We start from the raw sequence: 25353 nt of genomic DNA, 5'->3' as shown, positions 1-25353 counted from the left end.
GCTGTAGCCTGGGACCTCCTTCCCAGCAGCAAATGCACTCCCTCTCAGCCCTTGACACAAACCTGTGTTATGGTGTGGAATCTTGATGACTCTTTCATACTGTAAACAACCTACATATGAAATAGTTCACCAACAGGTCTGAAGACCTTGGAGGAAACACGCCTTCAGAAGAACGTGGCCCTGCCTGTCCATTAGCAGAGAGGAAAGGGTGACCCTGAAGGGAAGAGAGACTCACCCATGTCACACAGCCCTTACCTCTGTGATGGGGACAGACAGGCTACCATCTAGTGGGCTGGCAAATTCAAGATGATCTGATTCTGTCTTACAGTACAATGCTGAGATAGACAACATTATCCCTATTTTACAGAGGAGAAAAGTGAATGAGGGCCAGAGAGGGCCAATGACTTGCCCAAGGCCACACAGCTAAAAGGTAGTGAGCCAGCATTTGAACCCGGGACAGCCTTGTGCCATTAGGTTGCCCTGTACACCTAAGCATTGCTGAGGGTGGGCAGGGCTGAGGGGAGGGAACGAGAGGGGCAGCATGGCCTGCAACCTTGGTACAGGCAGGCCTTGGGGTGATATCAAGGTACTTCCATTCCCTTCCAGGCAGCAGCATTCCCTTTTAGTGTAGACTCAGCTTAAAAAAAAATCACTAGACTAAAATATGTTTGAAAATTTCCACCAATATATGGAAAATTGTGTTTAATTCCCTTTCCTTCCTCCCTCCCTTCCTTTCTTCCTCTTTTCTTGCCTTCCTGTCTTCTTGCCTTCCTTTGCTCCTTTCCACACGGATATCAGTTAAAGAAAGAAATGTTTGATTTTGATTTCAAGGCCCAGAGAGAGTAATTCCAGCCGTTAAAAATAGCTAAAACAAAACAAAACAAAAAACAAACACCCACGGAACTACAGACCTGTGTTAAGACAGGAGGAACAGGTCTCCCGCTTGCTGGCTGGGTAAGTAACCAAGGGTAAGTTCCCACTCTGGCCCTCCTCTCTCTCATTTGAAAAACGTTGGGGCCGGGGGGCAGGGAAGAGCCTTTCAAAGCTTTTTAATCAGATCAAAGTGCAGAAATGTCAAGCCAGTCGCAAATGCCTGACCTTCTCTCCAACATTCAAATAATCACAGAGCCATTTTTTAAATGAAAAGATCAATGTGATTTTCTTAAGAATCACCAAGAATGAAGATAACAAGCAGACACTCTAAAGCACTGAAAAGAATCCAGGATTCTTACTGTTCTTCTTGCAATCAGAACCAAGAAGAATTCCTTTCTGCTCCTCAAGGCTTATCGAAGGGATAGGTGCTGAACGTCGAAAAAGCTTGAGGAAATACTGGAGGTGGTTTCCATGCCCAGGCCGGCCGGGGGGAGAAAACATCAACGCTTTGAAGCCTTTCAGCAGGAAAGGTCTTTCACACAGGAAAACATTTCAGGCACCCGCAAGCCTCCGTGACCTTGGAGTCAGCAGAGTGTAACAGGCTCGCTAATGCTGCTTTCTCAGCTTTATGGCCACAAGCTCTCGCTGGTAGAAGACACTTGTGTGCTGTCATTATTGGATGGGACCAAGACTCAGACAACCTGATTTCTCACCAGACACCGTCTTTCAAGTGAGAACCACGTCACACTGGTCTATTTTTACCCTCATTAACACTCAAAAAAAAAAAAAAAAAAAAACACCCCAAAAACCCTAGATGTTCCTTTGATAACAGAAAGAAGAAAAAAGATGTCCCTTGTTATTTTGCAATTATTTGAGAGATGAAAATGTGACCAGAGCTAGCTGTTGGTCTAGCATACCTTCAGAGAGAAATGCCTGACATAGCAGACCCCACTGGACCCGTTTTAACATTTATAACACTAGAAAAATACCCAGAGGCGTATTTACCTCTGTTCAGCCTCCAAATACTTATTTTTGAGCTACCCAGGAAGCATGCTTTCACCTTTAACTTTGCACCTCCAGAGGTTAGCAGAGGGATGGCAGTGAGTACTGTGGGTTGAATTGTGCCCCCTCAATCCCAACATTCACACTTCAAATTCATCCTAACCCCTAGCACCTCCGAACGTGACCTTATTTGGACACAGGGCCTTCACAGAGGTAATCGAGTGAAAATGAGATCATCAGAATGGTCCCTAATCCAAAAGGACTGGTGTCCTCATAAAAAGAGAAAATTTAGACATAGAAACAGACATTAAAGGAAGATGACATGCAGACACAGGGAGAAAACTACCATCTACAAGCCAAGGAGAGGGTTCCAGAACAGATCCTTCACTCACAGCCCTCAGAAGGAACCCACCCTGCCAGTACCTTGATCTTGGACTACCAGCCTCCAGAATTGGGAGAGAATAAATTTCTGTTGTTTAAACCCCCAGATTGTGGTATTTTGTTACATAGCCCGAACTAATACAGTGAGTGACTATCCAGTAAAAACAAACATTCCTTGATTCACAGAGAGCTATACCCCTGTGTTGCATAGAAATGCTGATTGTAATGATAATTCTTATCATGTCAAATAACACATATTACCATGGCTAATGTTTACCAACCATTTCCTATTTGCCAGATGCGCTGCGATGTGCTATGTGTGTTGTTTCATTTAATCCACACACAGCCATGTGCATGGCTGTCCTGGCCACCACTGTGTGCACATTTTAAGGAGGGACCACTCTGGGAGCACCCTGCCTGCCCAAATCCCAGCTCTGCCCACTGCCAGCTCCGACATGGGGTAAATCGTACTCTGTAAACTGGAATAGTCGTGTCACCTGAGGTCACCTGAGTCACAGAGAGGGTTTCCCATATGCTAAGGGTTACAGCTTGCTACTGATCCTTCTAGCCTCCCTGAGGGGAGAGGTGGAAGCAGCTGTGCTGTCCTCCCATCTGGTTTTCCCAACACCATATCATTGTCCCCATTGTGTGTCGTGGCATAAAAAGTCAGTGGGCCTTGGACACACGGTGAGGGTGAGGGCTGAATGGATTGATGCCTACAAACTGCTTGGAGCATAACAAGCACTCAGTAACACTTATTAAAGATTTGCCCCCTGTGTGTTGACCCCCAAAACCAGAGCTTCTAGCTCTGCCGTGTTGCTGAATGCACAAGGGCGTACACGCTGTTACTTGTAAAACAGGGCATTTTCAACCAAAACACGAGCATTAATAGTACTGATAGGAATGCTGCCACCCCCACACTTTCCTGGTCAAGAATGTTGCACAGTGGGGGGTTAGGTCTGGTTATATGGCCCAGGAGGACCAGAAAAGACCCACTCTGATGATTCAGGGGCTTGGGAGGAAGGATGGAGAAGACAGCACATCTTCAGGCTAGGACAGGGGTGAGCAAGAAGTTTCTGTTAGAAGACGAATAGTAAATGTCAATATTTTAAGCACTGTTGGCCACGTTCATTCTCTGCTGCACGTTATCTCTATATGTCACATTCTGAGCTTACAGGTCTTGCACAGAAACAGACTACAGGCTGTGGTTTGCGACCCCCAGGCCAGAAGGCAGAGCCAGAAGGGACAGGGGTTCAGTCACTATGTACCATGACGGGTGGAGGGTCTACATTCTGGGAACCAAAAATCCAATAGGAAACTCGACAGGGAGTTTTGTACTTTTTCCGGGAATGAGGAGCCATCTGGGAAATGCCATCTGGAAGGTAAAGTATCGTAATTTTATGACATGTTGATAGTTCTCCTTCCTAGCCTGGAATGTTAATGTCCGTTTACAAAATGATTCGTTTGTTTTGTTTTTTTTTAAAGGGTTCTTATTTGGTAGAATGAAAAGGTGGCAGACATGAGCTGCCCTCCAGCCCGAGGATAGAATCCAAGCCCTGCCTGTCTTCTCGACATGGAGGTGGTCTCCCCCGACTCCTGACCCAGCCTCCTGCAGCTGCCAGCTCTCTGAAATCATCCGCCTGCTGTCACGGCGAATCCCCGACCCTTTCTCATCCTTCCCTATCCGCTGTGTCCTGGAAACAAGGGTTCTTACCATAACGTCCCCTGCCCTCATTCTGAGTCACAATCTTCCAGCTATGACACCTTCTAGTACTTCTCATCCTCAACTAGGGGTGCCTGGTCATTCTCCCACATTCTTCAAATTCTTTGCCAGCCAGCTGGTAATTTTCATCTTCACCCCAAATCCTGCTAAAACCTTGGGGGACTTTGTCATCTATGGAGAAAGTAGATGGCCTATTTCATAGTCTGGTCTCAGTTTCCTGGCCTCTTTAATCCCAGAAAACTGTATTTGCATTCATTCCAGCCAAGTACCTCCACAATCGCATCCCAACCCCTGGCACAGCACTGAGCTTCGTCACCCTGTAAATCCCACTTGTCTAAGGGACACTTGCCGTTATGTCCCACAATCCTCCTTCCTTCTAGCATTTTTGTACTTTATTCCATCAAAACCAGCTCTTTAACTTCACTGTGATTTCTACTCTCTTACCCTCCACACCATGTTATCCATCTTCACTGGCTCATAAACCAAGGCCTCCGATCGGTTGGGGTCCATCATTTCAACTTCCCTTCTGCCACTGCCCTCAGCCCCCTTTCCTCCCCGTTGGGTTAATCCGATGGGCCTGCTGCCTCTGCAACTTGTCTTGGCCTGAGTACGGCTAAAGAAATACCCACAGACAAACAGATTGGCGCCTTTACAACTATGGGATCTTCAGCCTCCATTGAAGTCTCAACGCAGCCTGACAATGCAGTCGTCTCTCTCTTGTGTTCTCCCCAGGCCTGGGTATCACCATGACCCCTGCACTCTCAGCAGGTGCCTGACTTCTTGCAGCCCAGAGAAAGAGGGACCGTTATCAGCAGCAGCTTCAACTCCCCACCCTCCAGCTACTCTCTATGAACCATCCCATCTTTCCCTCTTTGTTTCTCCTGAACGGAGAAAGGGTGGCTGTTTGAAGACAATTCCCCCATCGGTGCTCGACAGCTTGACCTCACCCCCTCAGGGACATCCATCTACCGACTATCCCCCCATCCAGGCCCACTCCCATCCCTCCTATATGCCCAGTCTACCCCTGAACACTGACACTTCACTCTTTGCATAAAAACGTACACACATTTCTCCATTATTAAAACAACCCTTTACTCTAGCCCAAGGTTTCTTAACTTAGGGTCTGGGTTTAAGGGGGTCCGTTTCCCTGAAAATACATGCAAAATTTGGTACGTATGGAGGAGTATGTTGTTTTCAATACATTCTCGTGGGTGATTCATGACCTAAACGTTGATAGTTACTAACAAATGTTCTACAGTTCTTTTTTTAGCTGTCAATCTCTTTCTTTTTCTTCAGAGCCAAGATTTTTGGGAAAGTTTGTAGTTTCCATTTTCTCAAATCACTACTATGTAGTTTCTTCACTCATCACCTTGTGAAATCTGCAAAGGACTCTTCATGACTAACCCAGTGAATGCTTGCAGTCCCCAGCTTCCTTGAAGCTACTGACCACTTGACCCACCCCTGGTTTCCACGACACCACGTGCTCCTTCTAGCTTTCTAGCCGCTCTTCTGGCTTCTCTTCTGCTCTTCCCTTAAAAACTGCGATTCCTCAGAGATCTGTCCCTGACCTTTACTATTTGCACCCTACACACTCTCCATGGGTGATCTCATGATCCCCATGACTTAAAATACTACCGACATGCCAGTGATTATCAAATGTATCTCCAGGCCAGACCTTCGCCCAAGCCTCACGCTGAGATACTCAGTGCTCACTAGACACCTCCAAGCAGATGTCCCTGAAGCATCCCAAACTCAGCATGTTGAAAGCTGAACACTTACATCTTACTTCCATCCTCACCCACACTCTTTAACTGGTCCCCTCCTTATATTCTCTATCTTGAGAAGTGGCACTCCACCCACAGGACTACCTGACCTGAAACGTTCAACGTTATCCTCACCTGGTGTTTCAGTAGACTGAACGTCCATCTAGAAAGGTCATTATAGAAGGAAAGTCAAAATGAATATTAGTTTCAACTCTAAATTTCAGATTCTACCATTGTAAGTGGATGGGGTAAATGCATTTATCTGATTTGCTAGCAAAATGCACGGCCCCCAAGTTTCCTCACGTTCTGTCTGCTGCCTCCCTTGCCTGCTTCTCCAGACACTTCTCTCATCTGTCCACTTCCTACCACCCCAAACTCACATCTGGCCATCTAGCAACACACTCTGTGTTGTCTGACTTTGTTCACTATTCCCCTTGTTTACACTTACAAAGTGAAGTCAGTTTATGCATATGATGAGCTTGTATCATCCTTCAAAACCCAACTCAGATGTCACTTCCCTTGGAAACCCCTCTGAAAGACTCCTTCCTCCACCACGCCGCCATAGTTTTTCTTCTGCTCTAAGTATCTTCTAAATATGTCTAGTGTTCCACTAATATGCTGCATCGAAACTTACTTATGTTCTTTTCTCAGTTAAAATTATGAGCATCTTGAGATCAAAGGCTCTGCCTTAGTTTTCATTAATTCTCCAAGACCTATCATGAGAGCATATAAAAATATTAACAATAGAAATAGTAATATAGCTGTAGCTAGCATTTATTAAGGGATCTACATGCTAAACAGGAATAACGTCATCACAATTTCGCATGAGCCGCCCAGTCCATAAATATGTAATGAATGAGTGAATGAACACAGCTCTCTAATTAATAAAGGAGAAATGAGATACTCATTCTTTTTTCATCTCTATAAAGATTAACGCTAGAATTATTCTCATACCACAAGACCTCAGTAAATAATTATTGAATAAATCAATTAGCTGATCAATTAATCACATAGGAAGCAAGTAATGGGCATTTGATTTCATAATATCTCACGTTTATGTGATGCATTCTAGTTTGTGAAACATCTTCACTTACACTGTGATATTTAATAATGACATCAACCTGTGCATTCGCTGTATCACTATTACTATTTTGCAAGGGACTAAACTGAAGATCAGAGGTGGGGAATAACTTGGCTAAAGTCACAGCTCATGATGGGCAAGCCAAGGGCTTGACCCAGGCTGCCCCCTCCCAGTCCCCGCCCCGCCACAGCTGCCCCTTTCTCCCTGTGGCTCAACTCCAGACTCATAAATTGGTTCCCTTTAGTGGCGTGTACATCTCAGGCAGGGGTTTTCAAAGACATCGGAAATGGTCCAGCATCTGTTGAGATTATGAGCTTGTGGTTGGTGAGTAATCATCTTCTACACGGCTAACTTCAAAGACACTTCTAGAGAAATGTCTAAGAAAAAAGCATACACATGAAACCAGACTTGGAGCTATACTCTGTCCATGTCCTCATGACAAATCGCTAAATGCATTGCAAGCAAAATTCCTAGTGGAAATTCAAAGGCTCAGATTGAATCTGATTTCTCTCTAGGAAGTTTGACTCCTGTCAAGTAGAACCCCCCAAATTCCACCCACATGCAAAGGCTACCTGGGAGGTGGCATGATAAATGGGTTACTGAGAGCATCTGAATTCCTCTTTCTTGGGGTCATTGTGAGTGATCCCAGGGAGCTGGGGAAAACTGCAGAAATGTGGAGGCACAGATGCATATGAGAACCAACGTGAGCTGAGTAAAGTAATTCCAATGATGCGGAGGCTTCCCTAGAGACATTGAACAAGAGCGTGGGACGGAGGCCATCCTGCCTCTGAGTGGACTGTAGGTAACTTGCACAAGGTCTGACAGCTGGTTTGAACCCGGGCGGGCAAACTCCCAACACTGCACTCCTGCCCTCTGCCTCTCCAGTCAGTGTGAGGGTAGGGCCCCTGCTGCTGTCGCCACTCAGCATGCATCCACTAGCACGCTAGGCACTGTGCTAAGCACCTGCCCTACACGACTTCATCCAGATCTCACAGCAACTTGTGGATGGAGGTGATATTATGAAAACTCTGCCTCAAGGAGCCCAAGGCTCAGAGCAGTGACGTGACTGGCCCCCATGACACAGAGTAGGAATAGAACTGGAATTGAAACCCAGATTCGCCCCGTGCCAAGGTCCCTCTGCTTCATTGCTTCTGCTTCTCAGAACACCCGCCAAGAGCCATCTGCTTGTCTGCGGGTAAAAGTTATCACAAAACAGAAGAAAAAAAACCAAAACACCTTAAAGCATAACTGAGCCAATCATCAGAATGACCAAAATAGAAAACTTAAAGAGAAACTTAGAGGGCACGTAAACCACCCCCCACCCCGCACAGTGAGGGAATCTCCAACATGCTTGAATACCCCACTAACGGGGAGCTCATCCTCTCCACCTTGCTCCATCCCAGCAGGACACACCACGACTTCTTCCACCGTCCTCTGACCCCATCGCCTCTCACCTCATCCCCCACTGCCCCTCCCATGACGCCAGATGCTCTGTCTATACTGAAGCCCCTCCCTCGGTCTCTCCCGTGCTAGGCTCCTCTCCCCTCCTGGACTTTACTCATGAGGGAGGGAAGGTGATTGCTTCCTTGGTAAATTGAATTCAGTTCCACCAAGGAGGCCAGAGAATTCAGCACAGACTCAACAGTGGGGGGAAAAGAATCAATGAAGAATGACCAAAGGATCATTAAAAAATTTTTTTTAATTAAAAAAAAACTGTGTAGCCATTGGTAACATAGTATTACCTTTTTAAATCAACAGCTAAAATTGTTATAATCTATAAAACTAAAGGAAATCTACCACTGTTGATGGTTGCATTCAGGAATGGTCTACTCCATAGTCAGCTACTCAGAATGGTTACAGGGCTCCTAGGAAGGGTAAAAAACCGTCTAAAATATTTTCCCCCAAATGTTTAGCAAATGGTCTGAATTCCCACTCTTAAAAACGAAATCTTTCTGGTTTACCCACTTGTTAAAATGTTACCACTCTTGGAGAAAATATTATATTAAAAAGAAGGTAGGTCCTAGGTTGGCATATTTTGTTCTTGGTTCTACTCCCTTCAACTCAGTCGAGCAAATAAACCCTTGATGGACCAGGAACAAAACTGTTGTTGTCTGGGGAGGGAGTTATCAAGGTAAATCCTCTGTTTTCTCCAGCCTCAAAGATCTAACAAAGGTTTAAGACACAACTATTCAGCAAACATTGATCAAATGCCTCCCAGGCCCACTATGCACATATGCACAGGTTGTATACTGTACAATTGCAGGGGCAGCATTCACAAAGATGACCTGTGAAAAGGATCCCTTAGCACTGGCAGTGCTTGACTTAATCTAGCTATTCCAACACAGTCAGCCTTCACCAGACATTGGGTGCAGCAATTTTACATATAATATATCTTTCCAGCTTAATAACAGCCTCTTTGAAAACATCATCATCTCCATTTTATAGGTGAGACAACTGAGATTCACAAATATCTTTTAAATTAGTCAAGTTCCCATACCTAAGGAGTGGCAAAGATAGGATTCCTGTATCCCATGTGTGTTCCAATCCATTCATGTGGTTACCATTCATTCATGTATTCATTCTTTCAACAAGCATTAATTGAATCACTGTTGGTTTTAAATATTAACCTAGAGCAAAGTGAACATTTATATATTTTTTTCTTTTTTAAAAAACCAAACAATTATAAATAAAATAAGACTGAGAGTCTACTAGACACTTGGCTAAGTGTTTAGGATCAAACCATGAATTACAAAATAACTGCCCTTTGGAGCACGAAATCTAGCAAGCAAGCAAGCAAGCAAAATATATTCATTCATTTGGTAACTATTTCTTGAGAACTGACTAGGTACCAGTCATTCTTCTAAGAGCTAAAATAGCAGTGAACAAGCCAGATAAAGTCCCTGCCCTCTGCGGCTTCCTTTTTAGAGGAGGGCAAACAAATACTTAAGAAGTAAACAAGTGAGAAGATTTCATAGCAAAAAGATAAGAAGACAATAAAGCAAGGTGAAGGGGTAGAGAGTGCCGAAGGGGCTGCTTTGATGGGGTGGTCAGGGGGTTCTCTTTGAGGCGGTGATGTTAGCTCAGAGCAGAGGAGGAGCCAGCCCTGAAGACGTACTAGGATGAAGGCTCCATGGGGCAGGGCTTTCTGAGGCTCTGTTCACTGCTGTAGCCCCAGCACCCAGTGCCAGGCACAGAGTAAGTGCTCACTAAACACCTGTTGAATGAATAAGCGAATGAACAGGGGAATGGCAGCCGAGGCAGAAGAAACTATAACTGTGTCCCAAATCCAGCACCTCACCAGCTGGCCAGAGGCTCCCTCCTGCTTCGTGGAGAGAAGTGAAGCCTTCCAAGCTGGGGCCCAGTTTCCCCACGTGTCCCACTTTCCTTCAGTCTGCCGTGGCTGTGATCCCAGTTTGCCAGCTGTTCTTCCATCACAGCCCCTGGGTCTCAGAGAAGCAGAGAAGTGGTCCAGGGGAGCTGCCACATGTAAGGCTGTGCCCAGAGCACACTCAGCCCTGCCAGTTACAGCTACCCAGGCGCCTCGGGGCCGTGGCAGATGTGCATCCTGGCCACATGTGTTAGTCTGGGCACGCAGCTACTAACTAGTCCCAGCACTCTCGACAGACTGAAGGTAGGAAAGAGTGCGTGCCTGCCAGCCTCACCTTGATGGGCCCTGGGATACGGGATCTTCCCCTGGACAGCACTTCCCGTGAAGTAGGGACAGAGTGTACACCGTGAGGTCCAGAGAGAAAGTGTGTGTTTGTGTGTGTGTGTGTGTGTGTGTGTGTGCGTGAGCACACATCAGCTCTGTGCATATTTGGAAAGGAGATTTAAGTTTTATACAAACATTAGGCAATTTTGGAGTCAGTGCCTGCTCACATGGCCCTTTCAGCCCAAGGACCAAAGGGATTAAGAATTAGCTTGTGTGGGCTAATGCACCACCAGACTCATGGCTACAGCAGGCAGGTGACAATGCCCCAGGGTTGGTGCAGGGCAGCCTGCACAGTTTTAACAGCACTCATTCCACCCTCAAATGTGCCCCAGATGAGATTATTAAAGTATAACACCACTAGGCTGCAGGCTGTGATGTCCTCCAGATCCCCCTTCATTAATGAAGGGCTCTTCCCCAGCTGCTAGGAGGGCTGCTGGCAGATAGACCCCACTGTCAGCCCCTGCAGGGAGAGTGACCCCTAGAAGGGCAGCCCGTATCAGTGAGTGACCAACATGAGGGCATAACAATTTTGAAGATCGTCCCAGCATCCCTAGAGGTCAGCTGAGGCCTCCTTTAAGGCTGCATTGAAGCTCAAGTTCTCCCTCTGCCCTTCTCTTTCCCTCTCCCACCCCTCTGGATTCCATTCCCTTAAAAAATGACCTGCATACTGAACTCAGAGTCTGATTCCTGAGGAACCCAACCAGCAACAGTCAGCATCTTCAGTGGGGAGACTCTGGATTTGGATTCAGATTGGGTTTGAACCCCAGCTCTACCACTCATTAGTTATGTGACCTTGCGCCTTTCTGACCCTCAGTTTCCAAATCTGTAAAATGGACATAATGGTGCACACTGCCTAGGGCAGTTGTGGGGATTAAAATATGGAAAGCATTTAGCATAGTGATTGACATATTTAGTCACTCAATACCTAGGAATATTAAAAATGATTTTATAGCTCTGCCCTTAACTGGCTGTGACTTGGGAGAGTCACTTTCTCTCTCTCTGCCTCAGTTTCCTCCTCTATAAAAAGATGGTTTGGACTTGGGCACTATTACTGACATTTCTTAAACACCCACTCTTACCAGTTTTTGTGCCGAGCCTTGTACTTTATTCCACAACACAAGCCTACTAGGTTGATATTTCTTACTTTTCACCATCATCCTCATTTTACAGAGGCCAACAAAGGCATCAGGAGGCTGAGGAATTTGACCCCAGAGTACCCATGTGTTAAGTGATGGAACGGGATTGGAAGCTGGGCAGACGGACTTCAAATCTCATCTCCACACCAGAATGCGCCGATGTTTCCCTCAATTAGATGATGCACACACTCCTGCCAGTGCTGACATTTTTTAGGATCACACGACTCTGTCTCCAGCTTAGTGGAAAACATTTGCAGAAAAGATCAACTGAATTCTATCAACCCTTTGGCACAGCTGTGAAAAGCCAGAGGCAAAGCAGACAAAAGTGATTGACTACAAATCGCAGGTCCCAAAAAGACTGCTGGTGTGGCCACTTCTATCTCCATATACCCAGGGACAGCTTTGTTGCTGTCACCGGGCTCCAGGCTGGTGAAGCTGAGCAGGGCAAACTTTCACCAGGCATCCCTCTCAGCCGTGCGTCACACCCTCTCAACTGCAGCCTCACCCACAGCCTCGATCTGCTGGTAGCAACCTGTGATCACAGTCAAGGGCTGGGGCATTTTTTAAAGGGTATTTTGAAGTTCCTCAGGTGAAAGGAACCTAGAGTACAGGTATAACTTTTTAAAGACTCACATCTGTGTTTTCCCCTCGCTTGCAATCTAAATACTCTAAATAATCTAAATTTGTTTCAATGGCACCTCTAAGAGAAGAGCTTCTGAGATAGTGGATGACAAGCAAAACATCAATTCTCCTGGGAATTAGCCCTTGGAAGACCTCCCCGCCCCCCATTTGGCCTGCAGGAGGGGGCAGACAGTGGTCATCCTACAGACAGGGTCCAACATCTGAAAAGACATCTCATGCTAACCCTGAGCTGGGCTGTCATGGGTCTTTTAAGAAGCAATGGACATTTTCTCTTATGAAGAAATATCACCTTTACTGTGTTGCCCGTTTCAAAAAGCATACAACATTTCCCTAAAGAGCGTAAAACGGCACTCTACATACAGATGACGCAACTGTCCTCGTTCTTTCAAAGCCTAGCTTGTCAGGCACCAGTGCGTCTCCCACACAGCCCAAAGGGAGAGCGTCTGAGTCATTTTAAAGCTCATTATGGAACTGCCTAAAACCCTTCAAGGATTCATGGTACCCAAGGCACTCGAATGTTTGGCCCCAGTCCCCTGTCCAGCCTCCCTCCTGGCCCTGCAGTCCTGAGCTACCTGTACTTCCCTGCATGTGCGGTGCTAATGCAGGCCCCGGGATTCTGTCCATGCACTGCCCTCTGCCCAGGATGCCCCCTGCCCCCTCCTGGCCATCTGACAAATGCACACTGGCCTTTATGGCACAGACTGGCCCTGATGTGCCTGGGTGCTTTCACTGTCTGTGGTGAATTTTGGGGGAGCCTTCTCCAGGCTCCCACTGCCACTGGAAGTGGCTTCACTTTGGTAAGTGGCTCATCTCCTTAAATTCTTTCTTCCTGTGCCTTTCTCCTAATTAGTAGGTGGGATACTCTCTTTGCAAACAAGACCTTCAACAGAGCACACCTTTCCTGGAACGTAAGTGACAATTCAGAATCCATTTTCCAAAATAGATATTCACCAGATTGAACTAAATTGAAGTGAAAGAGGAATCTGTTTTGCCATAACATGCTTCTCTGTTTGTGCCTACCCTAGCGCTCCCAAGACACCTTGCCAAGGTCTAGTTCCAAACCCAGTACGAAGTCCCACACCGGCTCCATGTTCAAGCTACAGCATTTCTCTACTGATCATCTTCTGCCTCTCCCACTGACAGCCCTAGGCCCACCACCCTGGACCGTTTCCAATGTCTGAATGCCTCAGGCTGTTTTGTGGTCCTGGGCCTTTGCACGTGCACTCTCTTTGGAAAGACTTTCTGAAACACACCCATTTGATAAACTCCTGCTGTCTTCAAACCCCGCCCCCCACCCGTTAATGTGTCTGAAGTCTTCTCGGGAGCAACATAGACCAAGCGTTTAGAGTGTATGTACCCAAGACAGGCCCCTGAGATTTCACAAGCCACCTTTGGCTTCACCATCCCCATCGACCAATCAGCTCATCAGAATCCCATCTTCAAAGAGGCTTTGAACGGGCAGCTTATACACACAATCTCATAAAAGAAGCAAGGCCGAGACTTTAGGTCTCCCGACAAGTCTGGGGCTGGGAAGTCCATCTCTGTCACCCTTTCCAGAAGCTCAAACCAAATCTTTTCATCTAACCCTGAGGGGGGCCAGGCAGGCACATGTGGGCTCCAATCCCAGCCTGATCATTTAACCTAACAGAGCTTCAGTCTCCTTATTTGAAAAATTAACCTTGTTACCATCTAACTTTCTTCTGAGCATTCAATGATTTCTGAACTGCTTGGTATTTAATAAATATTTCCTTTTCTCCCCGAATAAAAAGTGCATAAACATGAGGGTTTTACGTATGCTTGGTATATACATGCAAGTGTGAGCACACACACACGTGCACACTCACCAATCCATGTCACAATCACACAGACATACCAACACCCCGAAGGCAGAATGATGTCCTCCCTCGGACTCGCATCAAAGGAACACGCTCAACCTCTTAATTCCAACTTGGAAGCTCTAAGCACACATGGAATGTCGGCCCCCCATCTCTCCTGCTTTCAGATCACACTCGTCAAAGGCACACTTGAAAATACCGTGACATCTCATTCCGCCTTCAAAACATCTACTCAGCTCCATAGACTTCGTGTGTGTGTGAAGGGAGATGTGGAATTCCACACCTTTTCTTTCTTTTGTTAGTAACTCAAGTCTCAGTAATACAAATTTTAGCAAAAACAGACTGGAAGCATTGTAAAATCACCTGAAGAGGTTTATGTGTTGATCGATTCCTGTCTAACATATGCATTTGACATCAGGTACGGAAGTTTTCTTTATCCGTAAATTTAATAAATGATATTTTTAGTGATAATACTTAAGGATTCTAAGCACATGATGGAAAAAAAACCACTTTGAGGGACTTCCTTGGTGGCGCAGTGGCTAAGAATCCGCCTGCTAATGCAGGGGACACGGGTTCGATCCCTAGTCTGGGAAGATCCCACATGCGGAGCAACTAAGCCCGTGTGTCACAACTACTGAGCCTGTGCTCTAAAGCCCGCGAGCCACAACTACAGAAGCCCAAGCACCTAGAGTCTGTGTTCTGCAGCAAGAGAAGCCACCGCAATGAGAAGCCCGTGCACCGCAATGAAGAGTAGCCCCCGCTTGTTGCCACTGGAGAAAGCCCACGCGTAGCAACGAAGACCCAACACAGCCAAAAATAAATAAATAAAATAAATAAATTTATTAAAAAAACAACAACAAAAAAGGAACCACTTTGATTCACTGCTAGTAAGTCTGCAACAACAAACAAGTGTTTGGGACTAATTTGGCGATATAGATCTAGAGTCAAAAAATCTAGAGTTTTCAAACCCAGTAATTCTGCTTTGGAGAGTCTGCCCCCAGGAAATAATCTCAACATTGGAAAGAGCTTTATGTACCAAGGTATTCTTGTGGTATTTTCGTAATAGTGAGGAGTCAAAAACAATCAAATGCCCAGAAATAGAGGAATGAGTTAGTGAACGACAGTGCGTCGACCTAGTAGGATAATGTGACAACCATGGTTGATCACTGTACTGTCTTTGTTTCTTCATCACCAGATTGGGAGCATTTTAAGGGGAAGAACATAGACAGATGAATGAATGAATGAATATACACATGCATACATGAATGGTTTAGACATATATAACTGTTTGGAAATATACACATGATGCAATATTAGGTAAAAACAAGACACATAACATTGTAGCAAGATTACAACTACTTTTCCATACAGAAAAGTCTAAGGAGATTAGGAAATAAACCGATATATGAACTGACATGGAGTAACTTCTAAATAATTCTGTGATTTTTTTCCTTCTGTATTTCAGCATTGTTTGAATTTTCTGTAATTAGCAAATAGGAAAATAGGACCTGCCCCTTGAGGTTGGTGTGAAGATCAAATGTCTTAGATGTGAAATCTTTAAGTGCTTAGACATCGATATTCTGTACAGAATGCTCAGGGAAAAAAATACACACAAAGTCAGCTCTTGTAACTGAGGGAAGGAAGTGACAACATGCTTGAGGACATTCATACTCTCAGCCCAGCCTTGATGACAAATGATTCTCTCCTACACGAGCTACATGTTGTCCCTTCAGCCAGGACCATAATGACAGACATCTAGTGCCCCTCAGACATCATGTCACAGGACAGGAATGATGAGAGCCTCTCATTTCCTGACTAAGGGGAAGCAGAAAAGGGACATGCAGCGAAGCCCACACTGCCCTGCCCGGTCCCACGGCGACCACCGCCCCGCGCTTCCTGCTGCCAGACAGGGTGTGTGCGGTGGGGACGGTGCCATGTGCAGAAGGAGATGGCAGCCCCAGCCCAGGTGGTGCTCCTGGGATCAGGGCCAGCGCCCGGCCTCAGATGTCACTGTGCTGCGTGGGGCACCGACGGCTCGGAGCCCCGACTCCTCTGCACGTAGTTCCCAAACGCTACTCTTCCTGACACGGCCCCGGGCTTGTGCAGGCCTAGTCACTACACAACAGGGTGCAACAAACCTTAGAATGAAAAGCAGGAGGACTGGGCTCCCGCCACGCTCTGCGGCCAGTTGGACGCACTCTTTGGCTGGCATGTAAACTGCTGCGATGTGCTGCTGGCGTTTGCCCTCTCTATGCATGTGTGAACTGAGAGGGGCTTGAGTTCATGGATGTGAGAGGGTCGTGGGAGCTATAAACTACGGGACAAAAGCAAGGAGAAAGATGAGGCCGCATCACATCGGAGAAATTAGGAAGACAATGAACTTACCGCTCTCTGTGAGGGGAGGCAAAGCCACCGAAGGGCAAAAACCGGAAGCGTCGTTTTGAGCAACTGCAAAAGAAGACAACGGCAGCCCTTTAGCTCTTTTTCACCCTTTCAATCATTGAGTCCTGAAAGGCAGGACTAGAGGTCCAACCTGGTGACAGAAAAGTCAAACTTGGAAGGCAGACGGTGGGCCCACAGTGCCCAGCACCACTCCCGCGTGGTCAGAACGGGCTAGGCTGTGCTGAAGGGACGTCCTGACACCTCAGGGGCTTAAACCAACCTGGCACCACGTGCTCACTGCAGCTGGGCTGCTTTCTCTCCTCTGTGTCACCCTCCCTCGAGGCCCAGGCCGGGGAGACGCCATCAAGCCCCTGCCTCACAGACACTGCGGCAGGGGACCTCACTCCTGCTCTCACAGCTTCGCCGACGAGTGACACACAGCACTCGCCATCTTCACAGCGTTTTCCAAAGCCAGCGGTGAGGAAGTGCAGACCTACCGTGTTCCAGAGAGTGAGCACCCAGGGACACACAGGGAACGAGTGAAACGCCCACCACCATGGCTTAACGGACTCACTCAGGGAGGGCACTTAGCCTGTCTGGGCCTCAGTTTCCACATCTGTACACTGAGGATGACACAACATATGCTGAGAATGGCTGTGGGCATGACAGGAGGTAGTGTAGGGCCAGACACAGGGTGGGAGTTCACTAGACGGCAGCTATTCACCGCAGGCTGCGTGGCAGGTGGACGGAGCCTGGAGTAGGAGGGCAGACAGACTGGGCTCGAACCTCCATATGCCTCTTAGAAGCAGGGCAGATGGACAAGTTACCTGGCTTCTTCTGTGCCCAGCTTTGGCGTTGGCACATGAGGATGATGTCAGAATTAAATGAGAAACTGTGCAGACCCAGCAGGTGACCGTGAGAGCCCATTATCCCCTTCCCCTTCCTCTTCCTTTACTGAACAAATCAAAATCTTCAAAGCCTCAGCATCCTTTTCTTCCAGTGGCCCAAACTAGGAGTGCTGTCAGATCTTCTCCCTCTCTGAGCTATGGTGTAGCATGGTCAGGGGTCAAGGGTCATGGGTGGGGCCCACAGTCAAGGGTCAGCAACCCAGGGTGAGATTGTGTGACCTTGAGCAAGTTGCTTCACCTCCCTGTCCTCAGTTTCCTTGTCTGTAAAATGGGGGTAATGACAGTACCTCTCTCAGGGTTGTGAGGCTTGGATGAGTTGTTGTATGTAAACCTTTGGGCATACAGTAAGCACTCAATAAACACCGGCCACTATTCACTCTTTTTTTTTTTTTTTTTGTGGTACGCGGGCCTCTCACTGCCGCGGCCTCTCCCGCTGCAGAGCACAGGCTCCGGACGCGCAGGCTCAGTGGCCATGGCTCATGGGCCCAGCCACTCCATGGCATGTGGGATCTTCCCAGACCGGGGCACGAACGTGCGTCCCCTGCATCGGCAGGCGGACTCTCAACCACTGCACTACCAGGAAAGCCCCACTATTCACTCTTAATATCGCCCTTTCACAGTGACACACCCTTGTCCTTGACTCTTGGTCTTGTCTGCCTCCATGAAAAGCCTCGAGTCAGAGTCATGCTCTATTCTGGTCCCCGAAGTCCCGGTTTGGGTTCCCTCCCATCCCGTCCCCTCCGCCGCCTTCCTCACTTTGGTCAGACATGCCACGACCCAGCCTCCCTGAGTTCTCGAGCCCCCAGCTGTCGTGTGTCTCTCCTGCTTGACTCCATCTGCCTAGAAGCACCTGCTCCTGGTCATCATTCTATGGCCCTGGTTCCCAGCCTTCGGCAGACATTGGAATCCCCTGGAGGGCTTGATGACACACACCACGTTGGCCCCATCCCCAGACTGTCTGGTTCAGCAGGTGTGGGCTGGGGCCTGAGATCCGGCATTTCTAACAAGTTCCCAGGTGAGGCTGACACTGCTGGTCCAGGGACTCACGCTGAGGGTTGCTGAGCTAAGGCTCCTGTCACCCAACATTCTGTGAGCTCCTCCCACAAAACTCAGAATGACTCAGAACCACCCACCATGCTCTACAGCGCCCAGGGGCCCAGCTTGTTTATTTAAATGTCCATCTTTGCTTTCTCAGAGCAAAGACCCTGAGAGTCAGTGCAATCTTCACAAAACAATCTGATGAACCTACATCGAGGGCATTCCGATGCCCACACCCTTGGACCTAGTAATTCTGCTTCTGGAAATTTATCTGGAAATTCAAAGCAAGCTCGGTTTGCAAAGGAAACATTTATACAGCACTAATGAAACACTGGAAGCCGTATACGTCTAATGCTGTGAGAACAGTGAGGCGAGCTGCCGCACATCCGCGGGGAGAATTACTATGCGCGCGTCTCAGCCAGGCATTCATCACCTAGTTCTGGGGCTGCTGCTGCTCTACTTACCCTTCCTCATCCTCCATCAGTGTTTCCTGACGGGGGGCTGTCGGCCCTTTGGGTGGGACCTTCTTCACTGTACAGGAATAGCTGAGCCCTGAAAGTTCTCAGCTTCCCTGGGCCGCGGGGCACTGAGCCTCAGCCCCTGCGAGGGACTCCGTCCCTGGGGACGCCCCTACAGAGCATGCATCATACCGTGCAACCTTGAGCAAGTTGCTCAGCTAATTCATGCTTGTTAAACAGATGGATGGTAACCCTTCTGCTTCTTCCCAGCTCTGCTTTCAGTGACATCAAGCTGGTGGCTTGAAATGGGCTGTGGCTGGAGTATTTACACCACGGAAAGTGGCAACCGCTACAAAACAACAAATCAGGGCCCCTGCCACCCTCCCCAGTTGTAACACATTTGCCAGCACAGCAGAGAATGCGGGTAAGGATAGACCCAACCTCATCACATTCTTTGGGGACCAAATAACATGTTGCCTGTGAAACACTAGCCTAGCCCTGGAGCCCACTCCGTGCTAAGTAAATGGCAGACACTCTTGAGGGGATGTGAGTGATGATGTGAAGAGCGGACTGCACAGTGAATTCTCCTACGTGTGGTGGTTTCTACATGGGCTGCAGAGAAGCATAATTAGAAGAGCTGGTCATTTCCTTTCCATTTCCCATATCTAGAATAGCTACAGGGTCCAAGTACATTTGCTTAACAGAAGAACAAAGGAAGTGTGAGGCTTCGGTTGTTTTTTTTAGATGCTGCATGTGACTTTGTAAACAAACCAAAGATCCTGCCCCACTTGCAAGTCACGCACAGCTGCGGAGCGAATGGCAGCCCAGTTCTCCGAGAGCAGCAGGTACCAGTGCCCCAGAGGCCGCCCCCTCCAGGCAGCCCTGAGCTCTGGGGCAGCTGGACTGCAGAGCAGCCTTCTTACCCTGTACTCCCACCTTGGTTGCTAAGATGCTTCCGCGTTGGGTCCTGCTGTTGGAAAGTGGCTGCCAACAGCCTCATTTGCATCATAATTGCTTGGCCTGAGCCTCTCAGTTTGGTGCTCAGACCCATGCAAATTTCTGTTCTCTGTGGACAGCAGTCAGAAAGCACACGGCTGCAGGCTCTCTGGGGGCCCCTCTGGGCGCTCCCTGCTCTAGGTTTGTGCCTCTCTCCTGGATCCTAGGAGACTCAACTCCCACTTCTGTTTTGAGAACACAGCCCAGTACCAGGGTTATGTTGCCCGTGTGCAGGTCTCTGCGGCCCCGGGGGCTGCAGGGCAGGACCACCCACTATCCCTATGCAGCGGCCACTGCGCCCTTCACCCAGCTTTCCTTTATCTACGCCCAGATTTTCCCCCAGAGTGGCTTTTGCATAATCTCTTATAGAACAAAATTTCTTGCTCCCCTTTTGTGCTTCAGAAGCCCCCGTGGGTCCCCCCCACCGTAACGCAAGCCACAGGGCTGAGTAGTTCTCTGATACAGAGGAAATAATTACCTCCCGGTGAGGGGATAGGAGAGTACCAGCCCCACAGGCGTTGTAAGTGAATGCAGGGAGAGTGCTGGAGAGTTGTTTCTGACATTAGTAAGTGTTTGAGAGATGTTCATGTCTCTCACTTCTGCCTCCCCAGCCAGGCTAAACGCTTTTGGGGAGGACCTTCTACCCCTGATGCTTCCATGGTGTTTGACACATAGTAGGAGCTCAACAAATAGCCCTTCCTTTCCCCTTCCTCAGTGTCATTCTTCAGAAACAGAACCTGTGTTACCTTCTTTGTGTCTGGCTCTCAGCCTGCAGTCAAATCAGGGGTCTGTGCTCATCACTCAACAGAGATGCCAGTACACTAAATGACCAAACCATGGATTTGAAGTGAGGGCAAAGCCTATTAACGGAAATTCTTTGCAAGAATTCCTTTGTAAAAAATCCGTGTCTCCTGTGCTGACAGAGAGGTCATCCTTCAAGGCTCAGGTCCCCCTGTGCAGGCTTCCCTGGCCCTGCAGGGGCCCTACTTCCTACTATTGTGTGTGATGTATAACTGATTCACTTTGTTATAAAGCAGAAACTAACACACCATTGTAAAGCAATTATACTCTAATAAAGATGTAAAAAAAAAAATCTAACCACTCAATTAAAAAAATAATAATACAAAGATAAGGATGTGGGGAAAGTAACGACAATGTCAGCTTGCCTGTTGGGACTTTCCAACGTTACACTAGGGAAGTTTTGTCTACTACAGAAAACAGAATACACCACCATCTAAGGTTCAGAATCCAGAAGATGAGTGTGTTTTGGCTCAAAATATATCACAAATCAGAAGGTGGCTTTGCACTAGGTCAATGTGACCCAGCGGAGAGAATGGTCTAATTTATCGAACCAGTTTCCCTGAGTAAGGTTCCTTCTCTCTGCCTGGGTATTAGGAGGAGATAATCCATCACGTCTTGAGACTTAGCCCACCACCCGCAATGGGTGGTGAAGACGACTTAAGGGAAAAAGACTGACCAGTGAGGACCTAGTTCTGCTCCGATGGAGAGTCATGGGTCACACCAGGCCACCAGAACCCCTGCAGCTGGCCCTCTTCTGAAATGGAAAATTCAGAGCCACTCACACCAGAATGGCCGTAAGCCATGTGCACCCCGAGGTGTTTCTCACCCAGGGGTCCTGAGAGACTGACGCCATTTTGGCATTTTTCGATTTTTCTCCCCACTCACCCAGACACAGAAAGCAGGCGGCCTGCAGGGTGAAAAGCTGCCTGCTTGGGCAGCTCCAGGCCAGCGGGCCAGAGCCTGCAGGAGGTGGTCCCTGAAGCATAAAGGAGGGTGTAGGAGGCTTTCAGTAATGGATTTCCACCAGTCTGAAGCAGAATTAATTTCTTGCTCCCATGTTCCCACAGCACTTCATGCATATGACTGTTCTAGAACTGAGCCTATGATGCTACAATTAATCATACGTGCCCGCATCTTCTTCACTAGGATGTGAGCACCTAAGAAAAAAATGACTACATCTTATTAACCCCACACTTCCTAGTGCCCAGCACAGTGCATGACCCAGTATGGACACTCGATAAAGTTTGAAAACTTCTAGACTTACGACATGAGCAATCCAGAGCTAGAACGGCTTATTTACCTACAGGCTGTAACTCCTCCTTAAGTTGTGAGCGCCTGGAGGACAGGAATCATTTCTTATTCCAACTCAGCCATATAACACAGTGAATACGTCATATGGCTGAGGAGAGCCATATAATATGGTTATATGGTTGGTTATTTGGACCCAGTTCTTTCTGACTAGGTCCACAAATTCTGGGTCCAAATTCTGTCATTTACCTGCTATGTGTGACTTTGGGCAAGTGACTTAATCTCCCTGAACCTCAGCTAACAGTGGTTATGAGGATTCGGTGAGATAACACTTATAAAGTGCTTGGCATCCAGCCAGGCACACAGTAAGAGCCCAGGGATTAGAGGCTGGATTTGTAAAACCAGAGGCCCCCGGGCGTGGCTGACATTCGGTCAGTGTCTGTCGAATGAATTTGTAATTCCCTGCCCTGCAGTTCCTGGTCAGAACTCCCGAGTCCCCAGCCTGACCCCACAGAATATACGTTGGAAAAAGTCAGTGGTCTGTGCAGTCAGATAAAAAGAAACAGAACAGATGGAAAAAGTGGGGGCAATAAGCACCTTGGGTTCTTTTCCTTGCTAACTCCTGCCAGATGTTGTAACCCTGTGATATGATTCCCATATTTCTGAACAAATGAATTATTTCTTAGCCTCTTTTTATCCAATTCTTCCCTGAGCAATAGAAAGATGAAAAATGACATTTTCCAGCTTTGGGTGGGGTGAGGAGATGGGAAGAGGTGTGGGAGGACAGCTGGGCAAGGAGGCACTGTGGGCTGAGAGTTCAGTTCTAAAGGCCCTAAATACCCAGAGCCGGCACTGGAGCTCCTGCGGGGCCACCATCCTAGGCAGGCGTTCACTCCCCGTCCTCTATATGGCACACCCCTCCCCCCTAAATAGAAACCCACTGAGGATGTTTCATCATACACTCCTGATGTTTTTCTTAAAACAATTCAAGATGTTAAAATAAAATAAAAGGAATAAATAGAGTGAACTCAGATCAAGTCACAGGATGCTCAAAGTAGACATCAGCAAGGAAGATTCTTTTCAGCCTGGTAACAATCAACCCCAAAAGACTCTGCTTTGAAGCCACAGAATGTCTCGGGGGTTCGTAGGCTCATAAACAAATGTCAAGGACCAGATTCCACCAGAAAGTCCCATCCCAAGCCTCTCGGGTTGGACGTAGCTCTGGAACAAGAGGTCAACCTACTGCTGGTTTCGTTTATTAGTTTTATTTTTTCAGTTTATTGGTCAAATGGTTGTTTGAGTTGAGCTGGGGGAAAACCATTCAGGCAATGTGTCCAGACAGTTTCACATACAGTCACTCATGCCATATGGGAGATCTGCCAGGAGGCAGCAGGTAAAGGGGAAGAGTGAAGTCTGGAGTCTTGAGAGCTGGGTTTGCGACCTGACTATGCTTCTTGATGGCTATGTGGTTTGGGTCAAATAACTTCCACTGTCTACACCATACTCTCCTCATCTTAAAATGGAGGAAATAATGTCTACTCCATGGAGGCATTGAGTAATATATTGTATAACCCGTGTAGAAGCCGCAGCACACATGTAGACACACAGTGGGCACATGAGGAATGTCAGTTCTCCTCTCCTTTCCTACTTTGGGCAAAGCATTGTGTTGGGTGATATGCAGAATGTGAAATCAAAGTTACAGACCTCTAAGGTTCCTCCAGGTCAGACATCCTGTTACTCTCATTTCTAGGGCAAGGACCAGGCCAGGGCCAGACTCTCTCCCTTAAATTTAAAGCTTGAACACAACCACCAAAACCCTCTGGGGCAGACTGAGGAAGACAGTGTCACACTGAAGAGGTTGTCCATTCACTCCTGCTGAATACATCCATGGAGCTGAGACCTAGTTGGACATCTTTCCTTTGACTCTACAAGCAGACTTCCAATATGTTCCTTTTCTGCTTACGTTAAATAGAATCTGTCTCTGTTGCTTGCACCCAGTGAATCCTGACTAATCTCCTCCCGGGGCCAAGGACATCATCCTAACAGACAGTTGAGAAGCAGTCAACTAAAGATGTCCATGTAGCTGTTCGGAGAATATCACTTACCAGGCTTCTGGTACCACCCGAAGGGATAAGTGCGGACCTCAGTGTCGGGAGAGCCACAGTCCAGAATGCGCCAGGCTCCTCCATTTTCCTCACTGCACGTCTGAATTCCCAAGCTGTTCAGAGTTAGGCATGTCACCTCTCCTCCTGGAGCAAAAAATATCGAGGACCAGGGAAATGATCATGATGGAAGATTCTAACGGAATGAGAGAAATTCTGCAAACTCATTCTTCAGCAGACTTTTGAGGTGCAGCACACTATTCCAGTGACGATCTTAGTCACTGATGAAAAACCCGCTACCTTAATGAGCTTCTGATCAGAGAGGACATCATGGAGACAGCACAGACCTGTCGTGTGCCTAGGGCTATGCTGGGGCTGTGTTTGCATCGTACTCCTTGGTCCTCACTCAGCCCTAGGAGGAGGGTAACATTTCTATCCCTATTTACAGATAAGAAAACCAAGGCTCAGAGAGATTAAGTCGCTTGTCCAGAATCAAGATTTAAATGCAGATCATATGGATGGATCCAAAGTTCACACTACCAAGCTGCCTGACCCAGGTCTTGAAAGCTGAGCAGAAGACAGCTGAGTGAGCCATGGCAGGAAGGCTACTTGGGTCAGGGAGAAGAGTCGTGTAACGCTGACTGGGCACTGGGCCAGGAGCCACGTCCCAGCTACCGTGTTTATTAGCCACCTCTCCTCTCCAAGCCCCCACCTCCCATCTGTGAATGAAAGGCACTCTTCTCCACCCACACGAGGAGATGCTGAGGATTAGATCAGACTGTAGACGTGAATGGGTTTTCTAGACTGTAAAGTGTTGTATGCAGACCAGAGGGAGTTACCATTATTACCTTTTAACTGGGAAACGTTCAGAAAGCCAAAGCCCGTGCAGCACGGGTCCACGTCACACAGTCGTTCACATTCGAAGAAGCTGGAGGAAGGGGAAAAGAGCAGGCCTGAAGGTTTGTGCTGGGCAGGACCTATGGGGCAGGCTGAATCGCTACCACTGCCTTCTGGGGGCCTGCCCTCTATGACGACCCTTTCCTGAGTCCAGACACACAAGCTCTGCTCCCGCAGCGCCCGTCCCAGCACCGGGGTCAGACTGATCTCCGTTTCCCACCCTCCTTCTCGTCCCCCTTCCTGTCGGCATGGGTGGTGCCCAGCCAGAGCTCAAGGCAGACCATCCTGTATCATCTTTTAATCTGCATTTTCAAAAGCAGATCTTAAATGCCAGCAGCATGGCGTAGTTTCATAAACCAACAACACTTCGTAGAT

At 47.7% G+C, this 25353-nt stretch overlaps 1 protein-coding gene across 1 annotated transcript in view; it reads right to left on the bottom strand.

The window, feature by feature from the left end:
• TG (thyroglobulin) overlaps positions 1 to 25353 on the bottom strand; it is a 242372-nt gene that overhangs the window by 120591 nt on the left and 96428 nt on the right. The window contains exons 33-35 of the mRNA XM_027132515.1: positions 24930 to 25009; positions 24085 to 24228; positions 16534 to 16596 (exon numbers count right to left, since the gene is read on the bottom strand). Of these exons, the coding sequence (XP_026988316.1) occupies positions 16534 to 16596; positions 24085 to 24228; positions 24930 to 25009 (287 nt within the window). The remainder of the gene's footprint in view (positions 1 to 16533; positions 16597 to 24084; positions 24229 to 24929; positions 25010 to 25353) is intronic.

The sequence above is a fragment of the Aethalodelphis obliquidens genome, unplaced genomic scaffold (genome assembly GCF_003676395.1).
Source record: "Aethalodelphis obliquidens isolate GAN/ISIS:26980383/991018 unplaced genomic scaffold, ASM367639v1 scaffold41, whole genome shotgun sequence".
NCBI lineage: Eukaryota > Metazoa > Chordata > Mammalia > Artiodactyla > Delphinidae > Aethalodelphis > Aethalodelphis obliquidens.
The sequence above is the reverse complement of the archived record's forward strand: the minus strand, read 5'-3'. Positions and strand labels throughout refer to the sequence as shown.